The sequence below is a fragment of the Engystomops pustulosus genome, chromosome 5, assembly GCF_040894005.1.
Source record: "Engystomops pustulosus chromosome 5, aEngPut4.maternal, whole genome shotgun sequence".
Lineage (NCBI taxonomy): Eukaryota > Metazoa > Chordata > Amphibia > Anura > Leptodactylidae > Engystomops > Engystomops pustulosus.
Window position 1 is genome coordinate 72,826,370 of NC_092415.1, and position 25,325 is coordinate 72,851,694.

Genomic DNA, 25,325 nt, shown 5'->3' on the forward strand with positions numbered 1-25,325 from the left:
TACTAGTTTGGATCCACTCCTACATTTTCCTTTATAAAGGACAAGTGTGAACGAGGGCTAGTGCACCAATATTTTCCTGCTGTAGTTTTATATGACAATTATCTCTAGCCTGGTGATACATTTTTCTCCATGTAGATGTCTTGACGCTATGCAGAAACCTGTTTGTGCCATTGTGGTGCCCTTGACACACTGAACAGCATATAACCACATAACCACCAGCACCTTCCCTGTATACAATTGCTGGTGGCATCTCATACCATTGCCCTTGCATGTCTCGCCTTTGTCTGACACTACACAAAAGTCACTCTTTTCTATACAAAAATCCAAAATTGCTCTTTCATAAAAACGTTATATTCAGAAAGAAGAGAAGATAATCATTTTATTCAGCTAAAGGTCATTTTCCTTTGGTAATGGCATTCATTGCCTTACTCCTAGTCTCAGGAAAGGGTACAAGTCTTTTCAGAAAGCGTGATAAGGATTATACTATTGTGTTTCTCATAACACATGTCGGGAATAGGGATTGTATAAGCTTTTAGTATAAAGAGTCGTGCACTCAGCTCATACAATAAAACTATTAACTTTGTATGGTCAAGTAATGCAAATGCTTATTTAGACTACATCTACTACTTAATGTCACTATGTAGTTTCTGACAACAGAGTCGCATGTCATGTCCCTTCCAGGACCTCCTTTATGAAGGTAAAAAGTGTTGCAATTCTCAGAATGTCCCATTATGTTAATGAATAGCATAGGGAACACTGAATATTCTAGCATATAGAAGACCCATCAGGCACTCTATAATAAAGTTACATGATTGTGAAGGTTAAAATGCCAAAACACAGCTATAAAATTATATAAAAGTCGCCGGATTGGACTGAATTTGCTGGTTTTGTTACATGACAGATTACGGGACATTAGGCAAACCTAGTGCAACTGAAAAATAAACCACCAATCGGATTTTGGTTCTCACTTAAGAAGCAGTATTATTGGCTGCTAAGAGCGGCCGCTCCCCTATCCTCTGCACCGATCTTCGTATATTTCCTCCCCAATATCTAACTTTTCTAAAGTTACCATAAAATGGAATATACTATTGGGGGAGATTTGTAGATTTGTTCTGCTATAAGAACCTGAATATTGAGATCAGTCACTGTATGATATAGATTGTGTCCTACTGGGTGTGAAGCAGGTCTGCACAAATATGGAAAATACAGCATTTTCTTACACTTTTAGAAAGGTTACTAGTTACTATTTGTAGTTAAGCAGAGGGGGAGAAAATACTTATCTATACTAACATGTGCTGAAAAAGGGAGATAAATATTTAGAAGCATAATGGGAAAAATACTGTATTTGGACTCAATCTATAAGGCACTGCACCCAATTTTCTAAGATGTTCTACTTAATAAAGCACAGATCAACAGTTTCTACAAATCATAAAATATACAGAAAGCATATTGTCAGGAAATAACATTCAGACTTGCATCAATGTGAAACCAATGGCAGCTATAGCCACATCTAGATATATGCAGGTTATCAATACCAATGCATCATCCAGTAGCTCGTACCTCATATAATAGCGCTAAGTACCAAATGATATACACAATGTGGCTGCAGATTCTAGACAATGAGGCGCTAATGATTCATTCATTAAGTAGGACAACATCTTAGGTATTACATAACACAAAATATCCAATGTACCCACAGTTCATGCGACTCTTGCTACTCATTTTCTCTATTCCTCAGTGCTCACCTTTCCCTTCCTGGGAACATGCCTTTCACCTCCAAAAAGCCTGCCCAGTGAGTCAAGAAGACCTGAGTCCCTGTAACGCCCGTGGGCGCCATGGCCATATCTAGAGCGGTCAGAAGTACTTGCTGAAGCCATGTGTTTTGATCCGTGACCACGAGGCAGTTTCTGTGATGCCATCAAATCCGTTTCTGGTGAACTTGTTGCACTGTCCTCTGGGATGGTTTGAAGCTCATCTGACTCGGAGGGCCGATCTTTGAAGGTGTTGTCCTCCCTTCCAGGAGCATCTCGGGAAAAAAGGCGGACCAAATGTGGGCGAGAGGCAGCATCAGCTGGGTTGGCACCCTTCCAATCATTCTTGGGGTCTTCTGTGCTCGTGGAGTCAGTCACCGCCGTGCCCTTGGATGAGGTGCCATTGTTCTGGTTCACATCTGCTGAAAATAATAAGAGGGAGACGTGAATGCAGGGCTGTGAATAGAGAACAATGATTCCTTCTTCTCACTATCCTGATTTAGCCATTTCACGCAAAGCTCTAAGAATATGTTCATGGCATTTCTGAGGGAGGAATTACAAGTGATCCTGTGGAGAATACTTCTCAAAATGTTAAGTTTAAAAAAAAGCACCAGAACTTTCTCAATAGATGAAATAACAAATTAATCAAAACAAGAAGTGAGCAACAAGCACGTAATTGAAATAAAAACCCAACCTATAAAGCTTTACCATAGAAGCAAGATCAACTCATACTACTCCCTAGCACAGGGGTCCCCAAACTACGGCCCGCGGGCCACATGCGGACTTCGGCAGTCGGGCAGGAGTCTATTACTGCAGGTGGAGCGATGTGCCCAGAAGACAACCCCGGCGCACATCGCTCTTTGAACCTGTATGTGCGGCCGCGTGATGAAGTCATCACGTGGCCGCGCACCTTTTCCTGTCCGACAGCCACAAGAAGAAAGAAGCCGCGGAGCCAGAGGTGAGTATAGGATTTTTTAAATTTTTTTAAACAGCAGTTAAAACATTGTGCCGGCTGGGGGTCCTAATATATGAAACAATTCACTATGGGAGCATCATATAAAACAATGAATGGTGGGTGGGGGGGAACATAAAACAACTAATGGTGGGTGGGGGGCACATAAAACAACGAGTGGTAGGTGGGGGGCACATAAAATAACTAATGGTGGGTGGGGGCACATAAAATAACTAATGGTCGGTGGGGGGGCACATAAAATAACTAATGGTGGGTGGGGGGGCACATAAAACAACGAGTGGTGGGTGGGGGGCACATAAAATAACTAATGGTGGGTGGGGGGCACATAAAATAACTAATGGTGTGTGGAGAGGCACATAAAATAACTAATGGTGGGGGAGGGGGCACATAAAATAACTAATGGTGGGTGGGGGGTCACATAAAATAACTAATGGTGGGTGAGGGGGCACATAAAATAACTAATGGTGGGTGAGGGGGCACATAAAATAACTAATGGTGGGTGGAGGGGCAACATAGGAAATAATTAATGGTGGAGGGGCAGCATAGGAAATAATTAATTTTAAGGAACAGTATAGTAATTAATAGGGGGGGAAAGCATATTTAATAATTAATTGACCCAATTAATTAATTCATGGAGCCTATATATAAAATAGTTCACAAGAGGGTGCAGCATATTAAATAATTAATTGGGGGGGGGGCAGTGTATTATGTACCGCTTTTCATCCGGCCCTCCAACGGTCTGAGAGAGAGAATGAACGACCCCCTATGTAAAAAGTTTGGGGACCCCTGCCCTAGCACAATAATATAGTATTCCAGGCAAGGCAAGGCAAGGCAACATAGTCACATATATCAAAAGAAATAAGCTATGATGAGATTCATATTAAATATGGGAAACATATTTTTCAAATTGCATCAGGCTTATGGTTCTGTTAGCTTCAGAACCAGACGTATGTCTTTAAAGCGCACTATGAATGTCATTTTTAGCGAGTGACAGGCCACAATGGCCTATGCTGTGCGGATTTGAAAAATGTCTTTCTAAATCATTTCAGGAGTTCATAAATTTATTTCACGTTATCTGTCTCCCTGCCAGCACTGTGAGGTAAGTCCCAGGGGGACAGCAATCTTGGCAGGGCATTCATCTTTAAGTTATTAATACGCCCTAACCAGAAGATATTGCCAGGACCCCACTTCACCAGGTCCGCTTGAAACATTCAGAGGAAAGCACATAATTCAATGCAAAAGTCTTTGATAAGTCTGCAGGTACCTCGACCCATAGATATTTCAAGGTGTGTGTGGTCAAGAAAAAGGGGAACCAAGAGCGTTGGGAGGCCAAAACCAGGGGGTACAAAATTGATTTCCAATACCGCACTCTTACTGGATATCGATTTTGTAGTTGCAAAAGGCACTATAAGTCTGGATGGTTTTAAGGGAGCGAGCGGAGTCAGTAATATAAAGGAGAACGTCAAGAGGCTGCAGCACATTTTATTAAAATATAGAGGTTGCATTTCCCACCCTAGACTTATACTCGAGTCAATATGTTTTCCCAGTTTTTTTGTGTTAAAATATGGTGCCTTGGCTTAAACTCTGGTATATACCCTATGTATATTTTTTCATTATGGTGAAAAGGCCAAAGACAAGGAAATTATAGGTGTGTGTGGGGGGCTAAAGAAAAGTGGTTATTATAATGTCCCCTTTTTGTACCCCCCTTGTAATATAGACAACAAAAAAAGGGGGCACTATCAGAAGGGGGGCAGCTCCAGGAAAGGGGGCATTTTAGACAGTAGGCTGCTGGAAATGGCACATTATATGGGTTGGGGCTAGATTTAAAGTGTTTGCATGGTGACCAATTTTTTCCCCCCGGGACCATGGTAAAAGGGGTTACCTGACCCGATTCCTGCAATAAAATTTTTGGATTGCATCTGCTCCCCGGAAACAAAAAGGTTAGAGACTACTGCTGTAACTTACAGAACCACAGCTATCTGAAATATATGATTCTTATCTAAAATATTCTATAACCATGGTTCTAGGTGCTACAGACCGTGGTATGTGTCCCAATAAAATGTATTTTCAGCTCCACTCACTGTGGGAAAAGACTAAAATTCTAAAATTGCATAAGAAACCTCATCGACATATACAACAATCTGTAGGACAGAACCTCTGGAGAAATTCAAAGTGTATAGAGTTCTGGGTGGTGAGACCTTCAATGATCACTAGGGCAGAAATACTCAAGCAAATGCTGTGCCCATAAAAAGTATAACCAAGTTGGACCAATATGGAGAAATGGACAATGGTCAGCAAGAGACAATGGGGGATATTTATCAGGGCCTCTGCGTCACGTCAGTTGTGTAGAAACCCTGAAATAATCACATATGCTAGGCTCATTGCCGCTGCCGCTACTGTCCCCACGCCTGCGCACGCACTGAACTCACATGTGAAAATTCCCGGCTGCGTTTATTTCTGCACCAGGCTGCGCAAGACCCAACAAACACTCAGCGAACAGCAGAGCCAGGAAAAGGGACGCTACAAAAGTTCTGAGCTCTTCTTCCCTCATCTTAAAGTAAGTCTGACATGCAAATTAACATACCCAAATTAACTCCTTACCTACTTAACCATTTAAATGCCTTGTGAAAAGCTGCCGGAGGCATTTAAATCCGGAGGTGTGTGAGCGCCAGCACATTGGATTCGATCATCACCCCCTGTAAGGTCACTGGGGAGAGGGGCAGGGGGGGCGGCAATATGTTACTATGACATACAGAGACCTAAGTCTGTCTGGTTTAAACCCATTTATTACAATAACCTATGGTTAAAGTACTCTATAGGGGGTCTGAAATATAGTAAAAAAAATAATACAGAATAAAGAAATAAAGAAAATAAAAATTAAAATGGGGATGTAAGGGAAGCAATTGTTAGCAAAAAATAAGGGTGTCAGTTAATACTGCTCTATGGGAACCTGTAATTGTGAAAATGTGTTCTGTTCCAATTTTAGAGTTTCAGAGATGTTTCACCAGCAATTTATAATCCTATCAAGGATCAGGATTCTAACAATCACTTTAGGTGAAGCGATTGCCATTAAAATGCTCTGTAATCTGGTGGTAGCATGTTATAGAGCAGAAGAAGCTCAGCAGAATTATATATAGTTATGGTAGAAAACATTCAGCGTAATTTGTTATCCATTTATATTTCAGCCCTTTCTAAGAAGTCTAGAAGGTGTTCTTTCTATGCTTAGTCCTTAGCTGATATACTTAGCGTTATATCAATTGACTGTACACCTCCCTTTCTACAATATGCCATCTGCACATTACACAATTAGAAAATGGGTTGGATACAGAGATGGGGGCCCACCAGATTACACTAGATTTTGTGGTACATGTAGTGACTAACCGAAGTCTTTGTATGGCGTGGCCCACTCTTATTACGCATTGTTTAGTCCAAAACTACATAAACAACAACGGGTACCCCTCTCTTGGCGGGGAAATGGACAAAAACACGGTAAAACATATTATTAAAAATTGTTAAATCTTTATTAATACAAAAAAACACACAGAAATGCCAGCATAGTTACTGCTGGTGATATATACAAATAATGTGATGTACAATAAAAACACAGTGGTTTGGCACAGATGAAAAGCGGATAAGCCTGGGCAGGGGAGAGAGATTATAGTATGCTAGAGCAAGTGAGTAGGGAGCTGGACAATGGCTCCCTCTGAGCCGAAACGCGCGTCGGGGACGCGGTCCTAACCTGGAAGCGGTGTTGTGCAATACCCTTCACTGGTAAGAGCTGGCATACCTTTCTAGATAGCCCTTAAAGATACTATCATTCTCCTTTTCATAGGAGCCTTTGTGCATCTATCTCATACATGTATTCCATGGAGCTATCACATACCCAATACATTGTCCAGCTCCCTACTCACTTGCTCTAGCATACTATAATCTCTCTCCCCTGCCCAGGCTTATCCGCTTTTCATCTGTGCCAAACCACTGTGTTTTTATTGTACATCACATTATTTGTATATATCACCAGCAGTAACTATGCTGGCATTTCTGTGTGTTTTTTTTGTATTAATAAAGATTTAACAATTTTTAATAATATGTTTTACCGTGTTTTTGTCCATTTCCCCGCCAAGAGAGGGGTACCCGTTGTTGGTTACATTACACAATTAACAAAGTGCTTGAATATAATGTACTGTGTGGGTTTCTTATGAAGATAAAGACCCACATTTAGAAAGATCCTTTTGCCAATTTTCTGTGGGACTGTGCCTTCACAGGTATTTAAGAAGTGTCCGTGCCACATGCAACCGTTTTGTAGCGCAGCTGCACAAATTTCTGCATCGAAATGGGTGTTCTGGTGCTGGACCGTACGCCACATTTATTATGCAAAGTCCGACACAATTGTGTAGCAAGCCAAATGTTATAGGTGCACAAAAAAAAGTTGGTGCACTCAGTCAAGGCAGTGCAGGAAGTGCCAGTTTCATGAAGAACATGCACCAGAAATCATGAATCCGGCGCCCCCTGCCCCCTATTTAGGACTAAGCATAAAGAGAACACTTTCTAGACCTCTTAGAAAGGGCCGAAATATAAACGGATAAGAAATTATACTTAGTGTTTTGTAGTTGCACCAGAAATCATGAATCTGGTGCCCCCTGCACACTACACAGGCAAACTGCACATAGGGAACACTGCACGGTTTTTAGTAAATGTACCTAATAGGGGCCACATATTTGAGGGAGAGATGTACACGGCACTGTCAATAAAAGATTCTTACTTTTTTTACATAGTCATGGAGAAGGAGGAAAATATTTAAATAAATTCAGCCCAGCTTTATCTGCAATACACAGTACTGGCCACAGCGCTTAGGCAAGATCATTTTCACAGCAGGCCTATTCTGTTTATTGTAGTTGCACCCTACTTGTAAAGGCACGCTTTGTCATAGGCTGCAGCATTGTTTTGGGTGAGATATAACGTAAAGTGATATAATAGGCATTTGTTTCCACTGCAGGAAGCTGGATGCAACACTATTGATACAGTACCAGGTACAGTGAATACATCGTCCTCCAACCATTTTCAAAAACAGTACAGTGAAGCCGTAACATGATTTTCTGCAATTCGCTATTTATTTTTCTGGTAGGTTAAAAATACTCCTCTTAGTATTTCTAAAGAGTATTTTTTAGTCAAGGTAGAGCACTGAATTTATAGCAATATGACGAATCTGTTGAGTAGATTACCAGCAACTCTATAACCTCATCATAGAAGATTTAGGTCACATGACAGAGGAAAATGGACATGTGTAATCCTTTTTTTTTTTTTAATTATGGCACACGGCTGAATTAAATGCAATACTTTTAATAAATCAGTGCCCATGGCCTTTATTTTAATGGATCTCTTTGGTCAAATAGTAGACCTAATCCTAGTCCGATCTGTTGTTAATTTATCATCCAGACTATTGTTCATGAGAATCTGTATTCTAAAAAAAAAAAAAAAAAAAAAAAAAAAAGAAGATGACTGGCAGATACAGATCCGCTGAGAGAAATCTTTGTTAACGTCCGATTTCATGGTTGGCCACTGGCTTGGTTGCAGGAATCAAGTGTAAACTCAGGGAAAGGTTGCAATCACTGAGCAATGATGAACAAGCTTCAAATTCTAAACTTGCATTGTAACTTGGTTTCTGCTACAATTTTTTAAGTGAGAATGAAGTTAGGAGCCTCTTGATATATATACGGCATGGTGGGAGGAGGTTAGCATCAAGAACTGGTGCCCTATACTTCATATATCGTCACATTTCTACAGTGACCACAAATGATTGGTTTCTGCTGCACTGCAAATATATACTTTAGAAGCAGCCTTTGTGTATTTCCATACATACTCCTGATTGACCAACAATCTCCAGCTGATCAGTCACTGAGGCAACTCCTCACTGTAGTGCTCAGTACTAGCAGTAGTCTCCTGGTTGTGAGTCCTCACTGTAGTGCTCAGTACTAGTACCAGTCTCCTGGTTGTGAATCCTCACTGTAGTGCTCAGTACTAGCAGTAGTCTCCTGGTTGTGAGTCCTCACTGTAGTGCTCAGTACTAGTACCAGTCTCCTGGTTGTGAATCCTCACTGTAGTGCTCAGTACTAGCAGTAGTCTCCTGGTTGTGAGTCCTCACTGTAGTGCTCAGTACTAGTACCAGTCTCCTGGTTGTGACTCCTCACTGTAGTGCTCAGTACTAGTACCAGTCTCCTGGTTGTGAGTCCTCACTGTAGTGCTCAGTACTAGTACCAGTCTCCTGGTTGTGACTCCTCACTGTAGTGCTCAGTACTAGCACTATTCTCCTGGTTGTGACTCCTCACTGTAGTGCTCAGTACTAGCACTATTTTCCTGGTTGTGACTCCTCACTGTAGTGCTCAGTACTAGTACCAGTCTCCTGGTTGTGACTCCTCACTGTAGCGCTCAGTACTAGCACTAGTCTCCTGGTTGTGACTCCTCACTGTAGCGCTCAGTACTAGCACTATTCTCCCGGTTGTGACTCCTCACTGTAGCACTCAGTACTAGCACTATTCTCCTGGTTGTCACTCCTCATTATAGTGCTCAGTACTAGTACCAGTCTCCTGGTTGTCACTCCTCACTGTAGTGCTCAGTACTAGCACTATTCTCCGGGTTGTGACTCCTCACTGTAGTGCTCAGTACTAGTACCAGTCTCCTGGTTGTGACTCCTCACTGTAGTGCTCAGTACTAGCACTAGTCTCCTGGTTGTGACTCCTCACTTTAGCACTCAGTACTAGCACTATTCTCCTGGTTGTGACTCCTCACTGTAGTGCTCAGTACTAGTACCAGTCTCCTGGTTGTGAATCCTCACTGTAGTGCTCAGTACTAGTACCAGTCTCCTGGTTGTGACTCCTCACTGTAGTGCTCAGTACTAGCACTATTCTCCTGGTTGTGAGTCCTCACTGTAGTGCTCAGTACTAGCACTATTTTCCTGGTTGTGACTCCTCACTGTAGTGCTCAGTACTAGTACCAGTCTCCTGGTTGTGACTCCTCACTGTAGCGCTCAGTACTAGCACTATTCTCCCGGTTGTGACTCCTCACTGTAGCACTCAGTACTAGCACTATTCTCCTGGTTGTCACTCCTCACTATAGTGCTCAGTACTAGTACCAGTCTCCTGGTTGTGACTCCTCACTGTAGTGCTCAGTACTAGCACTATTCTCCGGGTTGTGACTCCTCACTGTAGTGCTCAGTACTAGTACCAGTCTCCTGGTTGTGACTCCTCACTGTAGTGCTCAGTACTAGCACTAGTCTCCTGGTTGTGACTCCTCACTTTAGCACTCAGTACTAGCACTATTCTCCTGGTTGTGACTCCTCACTATAGTGTTCAGTACTAGCACTAGTCTCCTGGTTGTGACTCCTCATTGTAGTGCTCAGTACTAGCACTAGTCTTCTGGTTGTGACTCCTCACTGTAGCACTCAGTACTAGCACTAGTTACCTGGTTGTGACTCCTCACTGTAGTGCCAAGTACTAGCAGTAGTCTCCTGGTTGTGACTCCTCACTGTAGTGCTCAGTACAAGTCTCCTGATTGTGACCCCTCACTGCAGTGCTCAGTACTAGCACTAGTCTCCTGGTTGTGACTCCTCACTGTAGTGCTCAGTACTAGCAGTAGTCTCTTGGTTGTGACTCCTTATTGTGGTGCTCAGCACTAGCACCAGTCTCCTGATTATGTCTCCTCACTGTAGTACTCAGTACTAGCACTATTCTCCTGGTTGTGACTCCGCACTGTAGCACTTAGTACTAGCACTAGTCTCCTGGTTGTGACTCCTCACTGTAATGCTAAGTACTAGCACTAGTCTCCTGGTTGTGACTCCTCACTGTAGTGCTCAGTACTAGCACTAGTCTCCTGGTTGTGACTCCTCACTGTAGTGCTCAGTACTAGCACTAGCCTTTCTAGCTTCGGCTAGTGTGGAAATGATCAGAGAAAGATCATATTTAACTCTTTTATACTACTCACAAACGTGCTTTTGGTGTCATTTTAAAGGTAAGGATCTATCTTTCAGATCACATTCCTTTTGACAGTGGATAGCAGGATAAATGCTCTATTGATTCAGAGGAATGGGATTCCAGTTCTTGTCCCAGTGGTTAGACCCACAACTGATCAGTATACTTTATTTTAACTTAGGACAGCCGTATTCCGTAGACAAGGTTTATAGAATGAATATGATTGCATTAAATTATCAATATACAATTTTTTATCTTTATCCGATCCCCTTAACATTAAGATGACAGAATGGATAAGGGATGGAGCTACAATCCATTCTTGATGGCTTATATTTCCACCTCATATGGCACTGTTAAGCCCTGAGTAACAAAAGTCTGCTTACGAATAACTGTAGTGTTTGGGGTGTTAGTGTGGCCGTAATATTTCACATAAATCACAGCGATATAGAAGTTGATCCAGTATTACAGCAGCAGCAGATAGAGGTGATCTCGGATATCAGTGCTGAACCTGTCTAATAGTTTTACATATAGTTGAATTAGTTGATTAACAATAATTCGAAACCTTTGTACAAGACACCTACTTGAAGAGCAATATACTGTGTACTGTAAATGAAGACAACACCCTACCTGAAATACAGATATTAGTACAGAGTGGATTCAATGGACTTGAAAGGATCTTGAGGGATGTTTTAACTATTTAAGAGGACCTGTCACCCAAAAAAAGGCACTAGGAGCTGCTTACTAAAGTAAGAAGCTCCTAGTGGTACAACAGATGTAGCAGTGTTACACCCTTCGATAAAGCTAGCAGACACTGCCGCACTGTACAATAGGAACGCTGGACCTAGCTCACAGTGGTCCGGCGTATTCATGAGTGGGTGGGACTAGGAGGCGGTGACTGCTAGGCTTCATGTGCCCTATGGAGTGGGAGGGGCGGTCCGGGGGAGAAGCAGCACCTCAGATCACCCTCCTACTGTACAGCGGGGCAGTGTTTGCTAGCTTTATCGTAGGGTTCTGATAACGCTAGCAGTGTAACCCTGCTACATCTGAGGTAGTGCTAGGAGAGGCTTACTTTAGTAAGCCGCTCCTAGTGCCTTTTTTATGGGTGACAGGTCCTCTTTAAGAGGAGCTGAATAGTCTTGTTATTTGGAAACGTATATAGCACTTTACTCGCTAAGAGAGAAATTGACATTTCTGGCATGGGAAAGCTTACCTCGTTTTGTTAAAGAATATCATCCTTCATTTCTAGCTACGATCCCGGTTAATCTTGCCGCCAATGTCAACTGGTGTCTATGGTAGCAGATAGAACTTACTCCAGTTCACTGTTGACATACGCTGTACTGTTATATAGGTTATCCTTCAAGATTCATGATTTATCTGGTACTAGTGGTACTTTAAACAAACCTCCTACAACCATACCAGCTGATGGTGACCATCCACAGGCTTACTCTCAATCATGTCATGTCTCATATTGAAGAACTAATGAGATAACATGGAGGCAAGCAGTGAAGTATTTCCATTGCATGCATGAGATCAGGAGGGTGGGTGTGGCTACATCTATTTAAATGCATAAAACTAACTTTGTTACCCCTTTTAATTTCTGTCTATTCCATGGATTTTAATGTGAAGAAGTAGTAGAATAACTGTAACAAAATAATATGAGGTGGCAATCATTCATAAAAAAGCACATGGTGGGGGGCCTATTATATAGTAGATACTAGGGCCCAAGAGCTTCAAGTTAAAATGGAGCTGTCAACACCCCTGACATATCAATTTTGCAATTAGTTGTGTTCCTGTTCCCCATGAAATTTGAATTTCAAAGCATTCTCCATTATTCCTTTCAGAAATATATAAGAATTGAGTGTCCTCATTTAGCTTACCAAAGTGGTGTGTCCCTACAAGGTCCGGACCTGTCAGGATTGATTAAGCACTCCCAATAGGACACAACCAACTATGAATTTCTCTTTAGATCAAATCGATCTTAAAATAATCATGGTGACCTAAATCTATGAGTCACAGGAAAAACCCAAACATTCCAAGACTCCACAACATTCTCAGCTTTTTTGCGGTTAATAAAATTCCCTAAAACTTTATAAAGCGCTTCCAAACCGTAAGGTCCGGTTTAGACCATATTAGGGATGAAGCAGATCTAGTTCTTTACAGTGCCATTCTGCAAGATGGAAAAACAAAAAGTAATACAAATAGGAATACTGCCTCTTGCATGTTAATAGGATATAACAGACTTTCATTGTCAACTAAAAATAGCTGCATGAGTTAATACAAAGAATATTTATGCCACAAGAGGATAATTTATTCTTTAAGGAACACAAACCAGTTGACTGGTGAAACTGCTCCCGAAATGTTAAGAAACTCAAACATTTACACAAACATGTGGTAGAATTCCTGTATATCTCATTCATGTCAACTCCACTTTCTTATTTCTAATATTCAATACACTAAATATAAAATAAAATAAATGTAAGTTGCTTACAAAAGACCTCGGTGCACATGGGAAAGGGGCTGTCTATATAATTGCACACAATCCTCTCATAAAAAAAAGCAAAGTGGTCCTTATTGTGTCCACTTGTGCAACAATTGTTGTTTTAAAGGACATCTACCATCAGATATACTGATGGTAGACTCCTACAACTTACCCATTCGTTGTTACTTCTTTTTTTTTAAGGCATTTTTTAATATAGTCTAGTACAGCTGTGTTGAAGAAAACACTTATATAAAATATGCAAATGTGTCGGTGGTGCTCTCCCGGCAGTACTGAAAATCTCACACATGCGCACAGTACTCTCCTTGCTTGCAGAAAATAACTGTGCGCATGCGCTACATCTGCAGACTGCCGGGGAGGTGTCTCCGGGCTGATAATTTACACACGCCCTTTTTAGTTGGTCCTGCATGTGTATCGCTCACATTACCAGTGATGTTACCCAGCAGTCTGCAAATCTCCTCCATGTGCTTGGTGAATTTCTTTGCGAGTTGGCTGCCATTTTTCTTCAGATGTTCTACACTATAGTAAAAATGCCTTAGGAAAGAATGAGAAACAACAAAGTATATGTGATGCTAGATGTCCTTTAAGGTTTACATCACAAGTTTTCAAAGTTGCAAAAGTTGTTTAACTTTCATTTCAGTAAATGTGTATTTGGTAGAGTAGTAGAGTAAAATCTCAGGACTAAAGGTCACAAATTTGGTATTCAGTAGGTTTCAAAAGTATTCATTCCCTCTGAACTTTTTTATTCTGATTCAGGTGGGCCTTCAAATACATCCACAGGTGTGTCTCAGAAGCTTCCAAAGACATCATATAGGTAACTGATGGCAAAACTTTTAGAGAGCGAATGTCCAAACTACAACAAAACTCACTTATTTATCACAAAGTACAAACATGGCAATTTAAGCAATAACTTATTCCTTAATGCTTTGTCACAGCTTTCAATCGTATTGGCGTCCTGAGGAATCCATTACTGTTGAAAAAGGAGAATTTCAGATTACAGTACTTTTCGGACTATAAGGCGCACCATCAATAAATGCCTGCTAAAACATCTTGGTTCATATATAAGGCGCACTGGAGTATAAGGTGCACCTGATTATAAGGATGAATGACCAGCAGGTGGAAGACCTGTGCACATTTCAAGGCAGCTGTTGTCTGTAAGTACGGTTCATATACACTCACCGGCCACTTTATTAGGTACACCATGCTCGTAACGGGCTGGACCCACTTTTGCCTTCAGAACTGCCTCAATTCTTCGTGGCATAGATTCAACTAGGTGCTGGAAGCATTCCTCAGAGATTTTGGTCCACATTGACATGATGGCATCACACAGTTGCCGCAGATTTGCGAATCTTCCGTTGCACCACATCCCAAAGATGCTCTATTGGATTGAGATCTGGTGACTGTGGAGGCCATTTGAGTACAGTGAACTCATTATCATGTTCAAGAAACCAGTCTGAGATGATTCCAGCTTTATGACATGGCGCATTATCCTGCTGAAAGTAGCCATCAGATGTTGGGTACGTTGTGGTCATAAAGGGATGGACACGGTCAGCAACAATACTCAGGTAGGCTGTGGCGTTGCAACGATGCTCAATTGGTACCAAGGGGCCCAAAGAGTGCCAAGAAAATATTCCCCACACCATGACACCACCAGCCTGAACCATTGATACAAGGCAGGATGGATCTATGCTTTCATGTTGTTGACGCCAAATTCTGACCCTACCATCCGAATGTTGCAGCAGAAATCGAGACTCATTAGACCAGGAAACGTTTTTCCAATCTTCTACTGTCCAATTTCGATGAGCTTGTGCAAATTGTAGCCTCAGTTTCCTGTTCTTAGCTGAAAGGAGTGGCACCCGGTGTGGTCTTCTGCTGCTGTAGCCCATCTGCCTCAAAGTTCGACGTACTGTGCGTTCAGAGATGCTCTTCTGCCTACCTTGGTTGTAACGGGTGGCGATTTGAGTTACTGTTGCCTTTCTATCAGCTCGAACCAGTCTGCCCATTCTCCTCTGACCTCTGGCATCAACAAGGCATTTCCACCCACAGAACTGCCGCTCACTGCATGTTTTTTCTTTTTCGGACCATTCTCTGTAAACCCTAGAGATGGTTGTGCGTGAAAATCCCAGTAGATCAGCAGTTTCTGAAATACTCAGACCAGCCCTTCTGGCACCAACAACCATGCCACGTTCAAAGGCACTCAAATCACCTTTCTTCCCCATACTGATGCTCGGTTTGAACTGCAGGAGATTGTCTTGACCATGTCTACATGCCTAAATGCACTGAGTTGCCGCCATGTGGCTCATTAGAAATTAAGTGTTAACGAGCAGTTGGACAGGTGTACCTAATAAAGTGGCCGGTGAGTGTATAAGGCGCACTGGACTATAAGGCGCACCTTTGATTTCTGAGAAAATCACAGGATTTTTAGTGCGCCTTATAGTCGGAAAAATATGGTATTATTGTCGCTGCCATCTAGGGTCTCATGTACAGGAAGAATTGCAAAGCCCATGGCAGGAGCTCAATTTATAATGCAGCTCTGTCCACATCTTCAAACTCCTCCTGCAGTCCCAGGCAGCCAAGGATGTTTTGTTATAAAATAGTACTGAGTGGACAATGTCCTTTGTGGCCTGGGGTCCTGTCTTATGAACCCTATGCTGGGGTGAGGACCTGGGTGCTCACCCCTGGCACCCGTGCCATAGGTTCGCCACCACTGATATAGGCTGTTTTGTGTACAGAGCTGTGTGACGGATTATTTTCTGCATAACAAATTTTACTTCTTAGTAACGTTATTTATAATGACATGACTTGCATAGAGAAGCCGGAAAAAAAATTCCTAATGTGGCAAAATTGGTGAAAAAATGCATCTTTTAAATGCCGCCGGCAATCCGCGGTACCCGCGATTGGTGCTTGCTTCAATATGCTTCATACTTCATACATCCTTTATCCCATAAAGCAATATACTTCATACTTCAAACATCCTTGCTTCAAACAACCTCCATAGCTCGCTGATGGATATATAAGTCAGTGAGCGAAGTGGTCAAAGGCATAGCGTTTGTAAAAATCTGTAAAAACTGGAAAGGTTTATTCCAACTTCATGTCAGGTAATGAAAAAAACATGCATGTGTGTCCTTTTATTTAGCACACTCCCACACTTTTTTGCCCCAGGGACTAGTAGGGTAGATTTTCCTAGAAACTGGTTGGGGGGGGGGGTGTCTAAGGAAACCTGTCAGCTGTTCTCTGTCATTAATTCCGACACAGCAAAGTTTTAGAGAGGCACACACAGATTTCATCCCAGCACTTATCTTGATAAGCCATATATCAATTGTTGTAAAATCGCATTTTCTTTATGCAAATGAGCATTGGCACTGAAGTCAGGAAAGTCTAAAAGAAGCCAATCACACTAACCTCAGGTCATTTGCATACAGCTTTATGAACTGAATGTTTAAGTTTGCAGGCACGGAGAGGAATAATACAGGGATAGGAGCAAAGCTTTCTAATGTTTATGAAAATATGTTTAGTTTGGGGAATTTAATTTGACCGACAGGTTCCCTATATGTAGTGGTGGAGGTGCCTATTCACTGTTGTGGGATGTGCAAGAAGCAGAAATGCCAGTCCATGTACCTTAACTCTTTCAATTAGTGGTTGCTCTTAATTCCTAACTCCTCTTGTAGCCAGAAATAAGATAATAAAAGCCTGGTGTTTGGCCACATGCCAGATCAGTGCATTAAAAGACATAGCCATGCCAATTCTAAAAGGATTCATGTTTGCACTGTAACTAGTATGTATTTGTAAGCAATAGTAAAAGTTCTTAGAAGGTTTTGCCATTAAAAACAATTCTCAAATTTCAATCCCCTAGTGATGTTTACACATTAAAGATTTTTACTTCACAACTTTCCTAAGTTTTATTGCTGTTTTACACTGACCATCACTGAGTGATAAGAGCTAAGATTGTGGACAAGTGGACTCTCTAAGCAGACACATTATGATCCATCTAGTTCTGTGAGCTTGTATCAAACAATTTGAATAAATAAATTCAAAAATTATGTACTACATATCATAGATATATAATGGAGCAGTAGGTACACCTAGAGCATAGTTACCATACTATACAATCAAACATGCACCGCACGACCCCGACATGTGTTTAGCGTAAGGCTTTCTCAAGGGGACTCCCCAGAAATACAAGATGGCTTCCCCATCCCCAAGTCAGAAGTTATAGAGTGGCGTCTATGGGAAACTGAAATTGTGTACACCAGGACTGATAGAGACAGTTTGGAACTATATCTGTAAACTGCTGTATTTTTGTTAATAACAGTGAATTAGAGAATGTGTTATTTTGTTATCCTGAGTATATTTAAGAAACTTGTCTTTGTGTTAATAATACTTTAATACAAAGTTTCCACTTTTTTATGTCTGGGTCAAACGGATTTATTTTTATTACAATAAAAAGGTTAGCACCCCATCAGATAATGAGCATGTTAATGTTTCTCAGTCACTCGGCTGGAGCTAGTGTCATGTGTGGTGCTGTCATATTAATGTCATTCATCTTCCACAGACCTTTGGAGGACTGAGCAGCTCCCCACGGTTTGCAAAGTGCAAAGATATTCCACGCTATGTCTTCATCATACTTTGCCCTTTTGCTATGTTGTTACCAGTGACAGTTCTAATAAGCAACATGATGACAAGCAGCTGGTGACTGCCTAATGTGTCATTCACACTGCCAGCCATACTTACAGATTAATGTGGAAAGATTAATCAGATATCAAGCAGAGGAGACACTTGACCACTGAACCAGGGTAATACATTTCCCCAGTAGAGTATATTAAGGGGTTATGATTGATATGTGTACACAGCATTTCTCTCAGCTGTATAAATTATCCTGCACATCACCTTTATAAAAAATGAATGTAAATCCAAACATATTCATTAGAACTAATGAGATTAGAGAAGAGGCAATACTCAACAGGTATAAATGAAAAATCATACTGCACAATGCAGCTGATGCATATGAGGCAATATGGTGGGGCAGGAAATTGTTATACTGTATCTATATAATTAAATACAATAACATCTAAATGGATGTAATTGCTTTAGAGAAGGCATGATGTCATATTTTACCGTTTAGCTTTCAATTAAGTAAATGAAAATGATAGCTTCCTAGAGGCAGGTATGTAATTTATGTGCATAAAGTCACGCTATAGTGCACATGGACAGCTTGTGTAAATGTAATCTCCATTAAGGGATGGATTAGGAGCTGAGCTGTAACCCCTTGTAAACATTCAGTTTCATAGCCATCAAACCCAGGAGTTATGTAAAGGAAGCCAAATCACAGCCATAACCTAATGAAAATGTTACATAAAACCTGGCGTTCAAAAGAGTTCTGTATAGAATATACTTTAGCTTCAGTTAGGTGATCCCCCAAGAGACTTGATTCACGATCAGAGAAGATATTTTAGGGAGAAAGGTTATTGTCCATCGCTTTTTCATGACTATTTCCAACATAAAAGTTTGATCAGATTAGACCAAAGATTAGAACTGTAGTTTTCCATGAGTAGTTTTTTCTTTGTTTTAAAAGGTACACAAATGTTGGTTTGGGATGAATGCATTCAATTTTGAGAAGAAGTACAGGAGAAGGGTTAATTTACAGAGTATAAGAGTGATGGAAATTAGGGATTGGTCACAGAAGAAGGCATTAAAGGCCACCATTGCAGGTGCGTGGAGGCTTAATTATCATGATTGGTTGGGTTTCCAGAATCTGGACTCCCAACCCTGATTACAGTCCTGTTGATAAGATACAACCCCTTTAATGGCAATAAAAGGATAGACATTCAACATTAAAAAAGACCAGGAAAAATGGAACGTTAAAGGGAACCGGTCATCAGAAATTGGCCTAATAAACCACTACCAGTATGTTGTCAAGCAGTCGAACAGTTACTTGTTCTCATTTCTTTAATGGCCAAGCTTGGTGGCATCATCCAGAAAATCAACTTCAAAGTGAAATGTCAGATGTATAAAGTCAGGGAGGCGGAGAGTTAAGCACTGAAGTCAAGCTCTCCCTGCCCCTGAACACCTCCTGCTTGACATCATGCACCTGACTTCAGGAGATCTGATAACTAATGTTGCTGGACGCATGATCATTAATTACGGTGAAGAGGGTATTCTAAGGCAGGGAAAGCCAACTTCAGTGCTAAACTCTCAAAGTTGATTTTCTGGATGATTCCACCACACCAGGCCATGAAAGAAACATCATATAGAAGCTGCTCAGCTACTTGACAACATACTGGTAGTGGTTTACAAGGCCAATTTCTGATGACAGGTTCCCTTTAAATACAGAGCAAACAAAGCTTAAGAAGTGACACATGAAGAACAATGTGCATATAAAACATAATACATAATGGATAGGAGAAGTTACAGTATCTTAAGTGTCCAGGGCTTCCCTTCCTCACAAGCATAACAGGGAGGTTGCCACACGTGAAATGTCAGAGTCATTGCTAAAAAGGTTGCTATATTTTAATGCACACATCTTGGAAACTTATGAAAAATTCAAGAAGTGCTTTTGCCACCCAGCACATTACAATTTTTTCGTTGGGGGGGGGAGGGGGGTTGCGTTAGGTCTCTGAACATCTACCAATTCATCAAGCATAGACTTTCCATGAAGGACAAGGAAGATCAACTGAAAACCTAAGTATGCATTTTTCATTTAATCTATAGAATGTAACATTTACTATATTGATAAAGGTTTTGTTAAATCAATACAGTAGATTAATTGTTCCTGTCTAAATGTAAACAATGTAAATTGAGACTAGATAGCCTTAACAATGCACCTGATTTATGACAGCAGCAGATGCTGTATGCTGGACTAAACAGTGTACAAGTTCACCACATGTAAGTTTATAACAGTTACAGAAATGCTTGAGGTATAGATCTGAAAATCTGCAGAACGTCAATTTTCTGCAGCAGATTTCACCTTTTGCAATGGAACCGTAGAAATCCTCTGCAGCAGCTCTTACTCAGCTGCTGGGCCCCGGAATGTGACCAAACAGTTAGGGACGGGTGACATTACTGTGAGAAAAAATAAATATCTGATAGGTTTAGAGAAGGGGAAAGTTAACAGACGCAATAATGTCATCACATCGGGATACCCCTGAGGAGGCAGCCGGAGGTGCAGAAACACCCAACTTCCCCCAGTCTGACCACCAGGGGCAGACTGGCTATTTAACCCACTGGGGCCGTTCCCAGTGGGCCGACAGGTCCGGGGCCGATCTGGGTCTGGTCTGAGGCTGGTCGGGAAGATCGCAGGTGAGGCACCGCACTAGCAGGCAGCGCTACGCGGCTGCTGATCAGTGCTGGGCCGACAAGAAGTGTACACAATACACTGAACACTGTGAAGTCACCTCTCTAAGGCAGGGCCGCTTCACACACTGCTGCTACAGCGCAGGCTGGTCAGCAGCGTGCGGAGCGTGAAGAAGTCCCACGCTGGCACGCAAAGACGTCATCCTACATGTGCTGTGCAGTGCACCAAGAGCAGAGTGGGAGCTTGTGGCAGTGCCAGCTAGGCAAGGCACGGGCCCTGGATCCCTTTGCCTTGGCCCCAGATGTCCCTTGGCTGCATCACCTGATATTAGGAGCACGGGGCTGAGGACTCCCTGCACTGCTACAAAGGCCTTGCAGAGGCTGTGAGCTCTGTAGAAGGGGCCTCCACAACACTGCAGGATCGTGCTGCTCCTGCTGTGGTTGGTGAGGAGGAGAGAGGGGTGTGCTTACAGCTGGCCCGCCCCCATATTGGAGTCTGGGTCAACTGAGAATAGGGAACTACAGCCCTGGAGGAGCAGTATGGGGGAATCAGAAGATGTCCGGAACAGAAGTAGTGGGCGGAGCTAAGAATAAGAGCCAGCATATGAGTGACCCACATCAAGTGGGTCAGGAGGTGTTGGGAGAGGGGTCAGGTGTGAGCAAAGGGGTGAACAGTAGGGCTGGCAGGTGTTAGAGGTGTGAGCATAGGGGTGAGGTGTGAGGAGATGGTTCAGAAGGTGTTAGGAGAGGGGTCAGGTGTGAGCAGTGGGTCTGGCAGGTGTTAGAGGTGTGATCAGATGGGTCAGTAGTAGGGCTATCTGCACAAATTGCAGATTCCCTGCAGATTTTACACACAGATTTGGGTGTGGAAAATCTGCAGCGTAATACAGTAGGAGTAAATTTAATGTAATTTTGAAAAAGTAATAATGCGTTCTTTCCTGTATGTTCTCACAGATTTATGCATGAAATTTGCATGAAAGACTCGCATAAAAATCGCACATATTTTGTTCATGAGAATACCCCTTTAAGGTGTGGGATTTGTTCCCTATTTCGGTCTATGGGAGTGCTAAAAATCACAGTCTATACTCTTGTATTTATGACGCACCCATAGACTCTCCATTCTGCACAACAGCGAGAAGGGGAAAAGTGGGGGCTCTCTTTTTAATGATAGGTACAGGGCCTTCCTCTGGTCCTGTGGAAAGATTACATGTGCATGAGAGTACTCCATTAATTGTTGGGGCACTAAAATGGATAAAATGGGGGTAGCGCTTGTAGGTTAGAGTACAATACTGAGAATTTGGAAGTTATACATTGGGGCCCGTGCCCCGAATATTTTACAAAGCTAGCAACGCCCATGGGCTTGGGAGTATATTGCGGGGGTGGAAGTGATTGGGACAGATGGGCACTGTACAAATTATAAGGATATTGGAGGGGGGATTGGTTGGGACGGATGGGCACTGTACAGATTATAAGTATACAGGTTGTCCCCTACTTAAGGACACCCAATTTACAGACAACCCCTAGTTAAAGACGGGCCCCTCTGCCCAGTGTGACCTCTGGTGATGCGCTCTGGATGTTACTTTAGTCCCAGACTGCAATGATCAGCTGTAAGGTGTCTGTAATGAAGCTTCATTGATCATCCTTGGTACTATTACAGCAAAAAAATTTGATTTAACTTAAGAACAAACCTAAAGAACCCATCTTATATGTAACCTGGGGACTTCCTGTATCTCATTAAGGCAATGGTGTCTAATCCATGATGTTGCCATCCAGTTTTTATCATAAGTGAGGGATACTAATCTTCCACCAATTACTTATTGACCCTGCCCACCTGTGTCAACCACGCCAAGCAAGGCTGGCCCCGCCTAAAATATAGCGACACTTCAAAAAATTTCCAGGGCCACTTTTTTTTCCCAGTCCGCCCCTGCTGACCACATACCCCTGGTATTGGTAATGTATATGTGCTCTTCTATGGCCATAGATGGAATTATATGCTAAATGAAAGGGCTAGGATTTATTTGTATATTTAGTGTACCTACACCTATAGTGTACACCTGCATATATTGTGTACATTTGTCAAGTTACTGATACATTGTATGTTGTTTGGAAAGGGGGGGAGGTTAGCTGGATTACTGGTCGTAGGTCAAGTTCTGTGTCTACGTCAGTTTGTTCACATCCAATAGAACCTCATTTAGTGGTTCTCATTTTTTAAATGTGGTGTATTTGCTGGTATTCAATAAACTTACATTTTTGTCAAAGCCTGTATAATCCTTGCTTTCTTTTTGTTGTTTTAGTGTGCTGTATTGATACAAGAAAGTAGTTTAGGCTAGAGCTCTGAGCATTTTGATAGCGGTGCTCGTCCTTCATAGGTTGTGGAATCGCATTGTGTTTAATGGCTTCAGAGCCACGCACATTCGCAGCAGAGAAGAGAGCTTCTGGAGGGAACAGGGAAAATCAGATTATCTTTTCTTCCACAGCACAGAGGACCTTTCCTGATTAGCTGGTTTTATAAAGGGACATTATAGGGGGGTGGCTCAGGGAAAGGGGCTGAAGGAAAGGGGGTATTATAAGGCATGGGGGATAGTAAGAGAGGGTTTTCTACCCAAGTGGTTTGGGTTAGGTATGGGTAAGAGTGGGGCATAGAATCATACATTTTTGGTATTCCTTCCCCCCCTCCAGTCCTTGGAAAAAAATGTTTCCATGCAGACAGCCCCTGGTTACAAATGGGGACCGCTGTTCTGCAGGATCCAAAGTATTACACAGACACAAGTCTCTGGAAAATCTGCACTTGTGTTTCTTCAGAATTTTATTGTGATATTACCGCGACAGGTTTTCACTAATCCAAAGGAGTTTTCCACACTGGGGTCTTGGAGAGACTATGGTCCGTATGGCCATGGCTCCTTCTTTAATGCTAAAAGGTGTGGATACCTGTGGGCCTAATAGGCCCAGGCTAACCAGTGGGAGGATGTGGAGCTTCATACTAGAGAAGCCCTTTATTTAGCAAAAATGTATATCATAGTATCATAGTATATAAGGCTGGAAATAGACACAAGTCCATCAAGTCCAACCTTTAAGAATTAAATAAATGTTTTATCCCCATAACCCGTGATATTTTTTCTCTCCAGAAAAGTATCCAGGCCTCTCTTGAACATGTACATAGAGTCCACCATAACAACCTCCTGCGGCAGAGAGTTCCATAGTCTCACTGCTCTTACAGTAAAGAACCTTTGTCTATGTTGATGGTAGAATCGCCTCTCCTCTAGGCGCAGAGGATGCCCCCTTGTCCTGGTCACAGGCCTAGGTATAAAAAGATCTTTGGAGAGATCCTTGTACTGTCCGTTCAGGTATTTGTACATTGTAATGAGGTCTCCCCTCAGACGTCTTTTTTCTAAACTGAATAATCCCAAATTTTGTAATCTTTCATTGTATTCTAATCCCCCCCATTCCCCTAATAATCCTGGTTGCTCTCCTCTGCAACCGTTCCAGCTCTACTATGTCCTTTTTATACACTGGTGCCCAAAACTGTACACAATATTCCATGTGTGGTCTGACCAGGGATTTGTCTAAGGGCAAAACTATGTCTTTATCATGAGAATCTATTCGTCTCTTGATACATCCATTAATTTTATTTGCTTTAGCAGCAGCCGCCTGGCTCTGGTCACTAAAATTAAGTTTACCATCCACCAATACCCCCCCCCAAGTACTTTTCAGCTCCAGTTTTACCAAGTAATTGACTGTTTAGAACATAATTATACTTTTTGTTTCCATGGCCCAAGTGCATAACTTTACATTTATCTACATTAAACCTCATCAACCATTTCTCTGCCCACTCCTCAAGCTTCCACAAATCCCTCTGTAATGCTAAACTATCGACTTCAGTATTTATTACTTTACACAGCTTAGTATCATCTGCAAATATTGAAACTTGACGCTGGGTTATAACGTTGTGCACAGTGAGATACTCCAGGATAGCATCTCTAACAAACCCCTCAAATATTTTCCCCACCACAGAAGTTAGACTCACAGGTCTGTAGTTTCCAGGATCACATTTTGATCCTTTTTTGTATATTGGTACTACATTTGCTATGCGCCAGTCCTGGGGAACATAACCAGTCCTCAGTGAATCTTCAAATATTACAAATAATAGTCTGGCTATCACGGTACATAGTTCATGCAGAACCCGGGGGTGTATGCCATCTGGCCCCGGTGATTTATCTATCTTAGTGGTTGCGAGGCGGCACCGTACCTCTTCCTGGGTTAAACTGTTGACATTCCAAAAAGAATTTACATTATTCCTCATTGTGTCTTCCACCAGGGAATTTTCCGGGTAAAGACAGTTGAGAAGGCGACATTCAGTAGATTTGCCCTTTCCTCATCTCCTTCCACCATGACCCCCATGTTATTTCTAAGGGGACTCACACTCTCTGTTTTTAGTTTCTTATCATTTATATATTTGAAAAATAATTTGGGATTATTTTTGCTCTCCCTGGCAATATTTCTCTCAGTCTCTATTTTTGCGGCCTTTATCTGCTTTTTACAGGATTTATTTTTCTCTCTATAATCCTGTAATGCCTCATCGCTACCTTCACGTTTTAGCACCTTAAATGCCTTATCTTTCTCGCTTATTGCTTTCCTTACAAGACTAGTTAGCCACATTGTTATTTTCTTGTTCCTCTTATGCCTTTTCCCATAAGGTATGTGTTGCTCACAGGGCTTTTTCAGAATATATGTGAAAAAGTCCCATTTTTTTTTTGGGGGGGGGGGGGAGGCTTTTGTCTTTGAGAACATTATCCCAGTCTATGCCTTTAAGGTCTTCCCTTAGTTGCAGAAAATTTGCCCTCCTGAAGTTT

The 25,325-nt window shown here is 41.9% G+C and overlaps 1 protein-coding gene across 2 annotated transcripts in view; it reads right to left on the reverse strand.

The window, feature by feature from the left end:
• Positions 1–25,325, reverse strand: part of MBP (myelin basic protein) — a 150,405-nt gene that overhangs the window by 22,683 nt on the left and 102,397 nt on the right. Inside the window, exon 4 of one of the 2 annotated variants that reach the window (XM_072152363.1) lies at positions 1,746–2,170. In XM_072152363.1, coding sequence (XP_072008464.1) covers positions 1,746–2,170 — 425 coding nt within the window. Of the gene's footprint in view, positions 1–1,745; positions 2,174–25,325 lie in introns of both variants that reach the window. The other variant, XM_072152362.1, reaches the window with a different exon arrangement.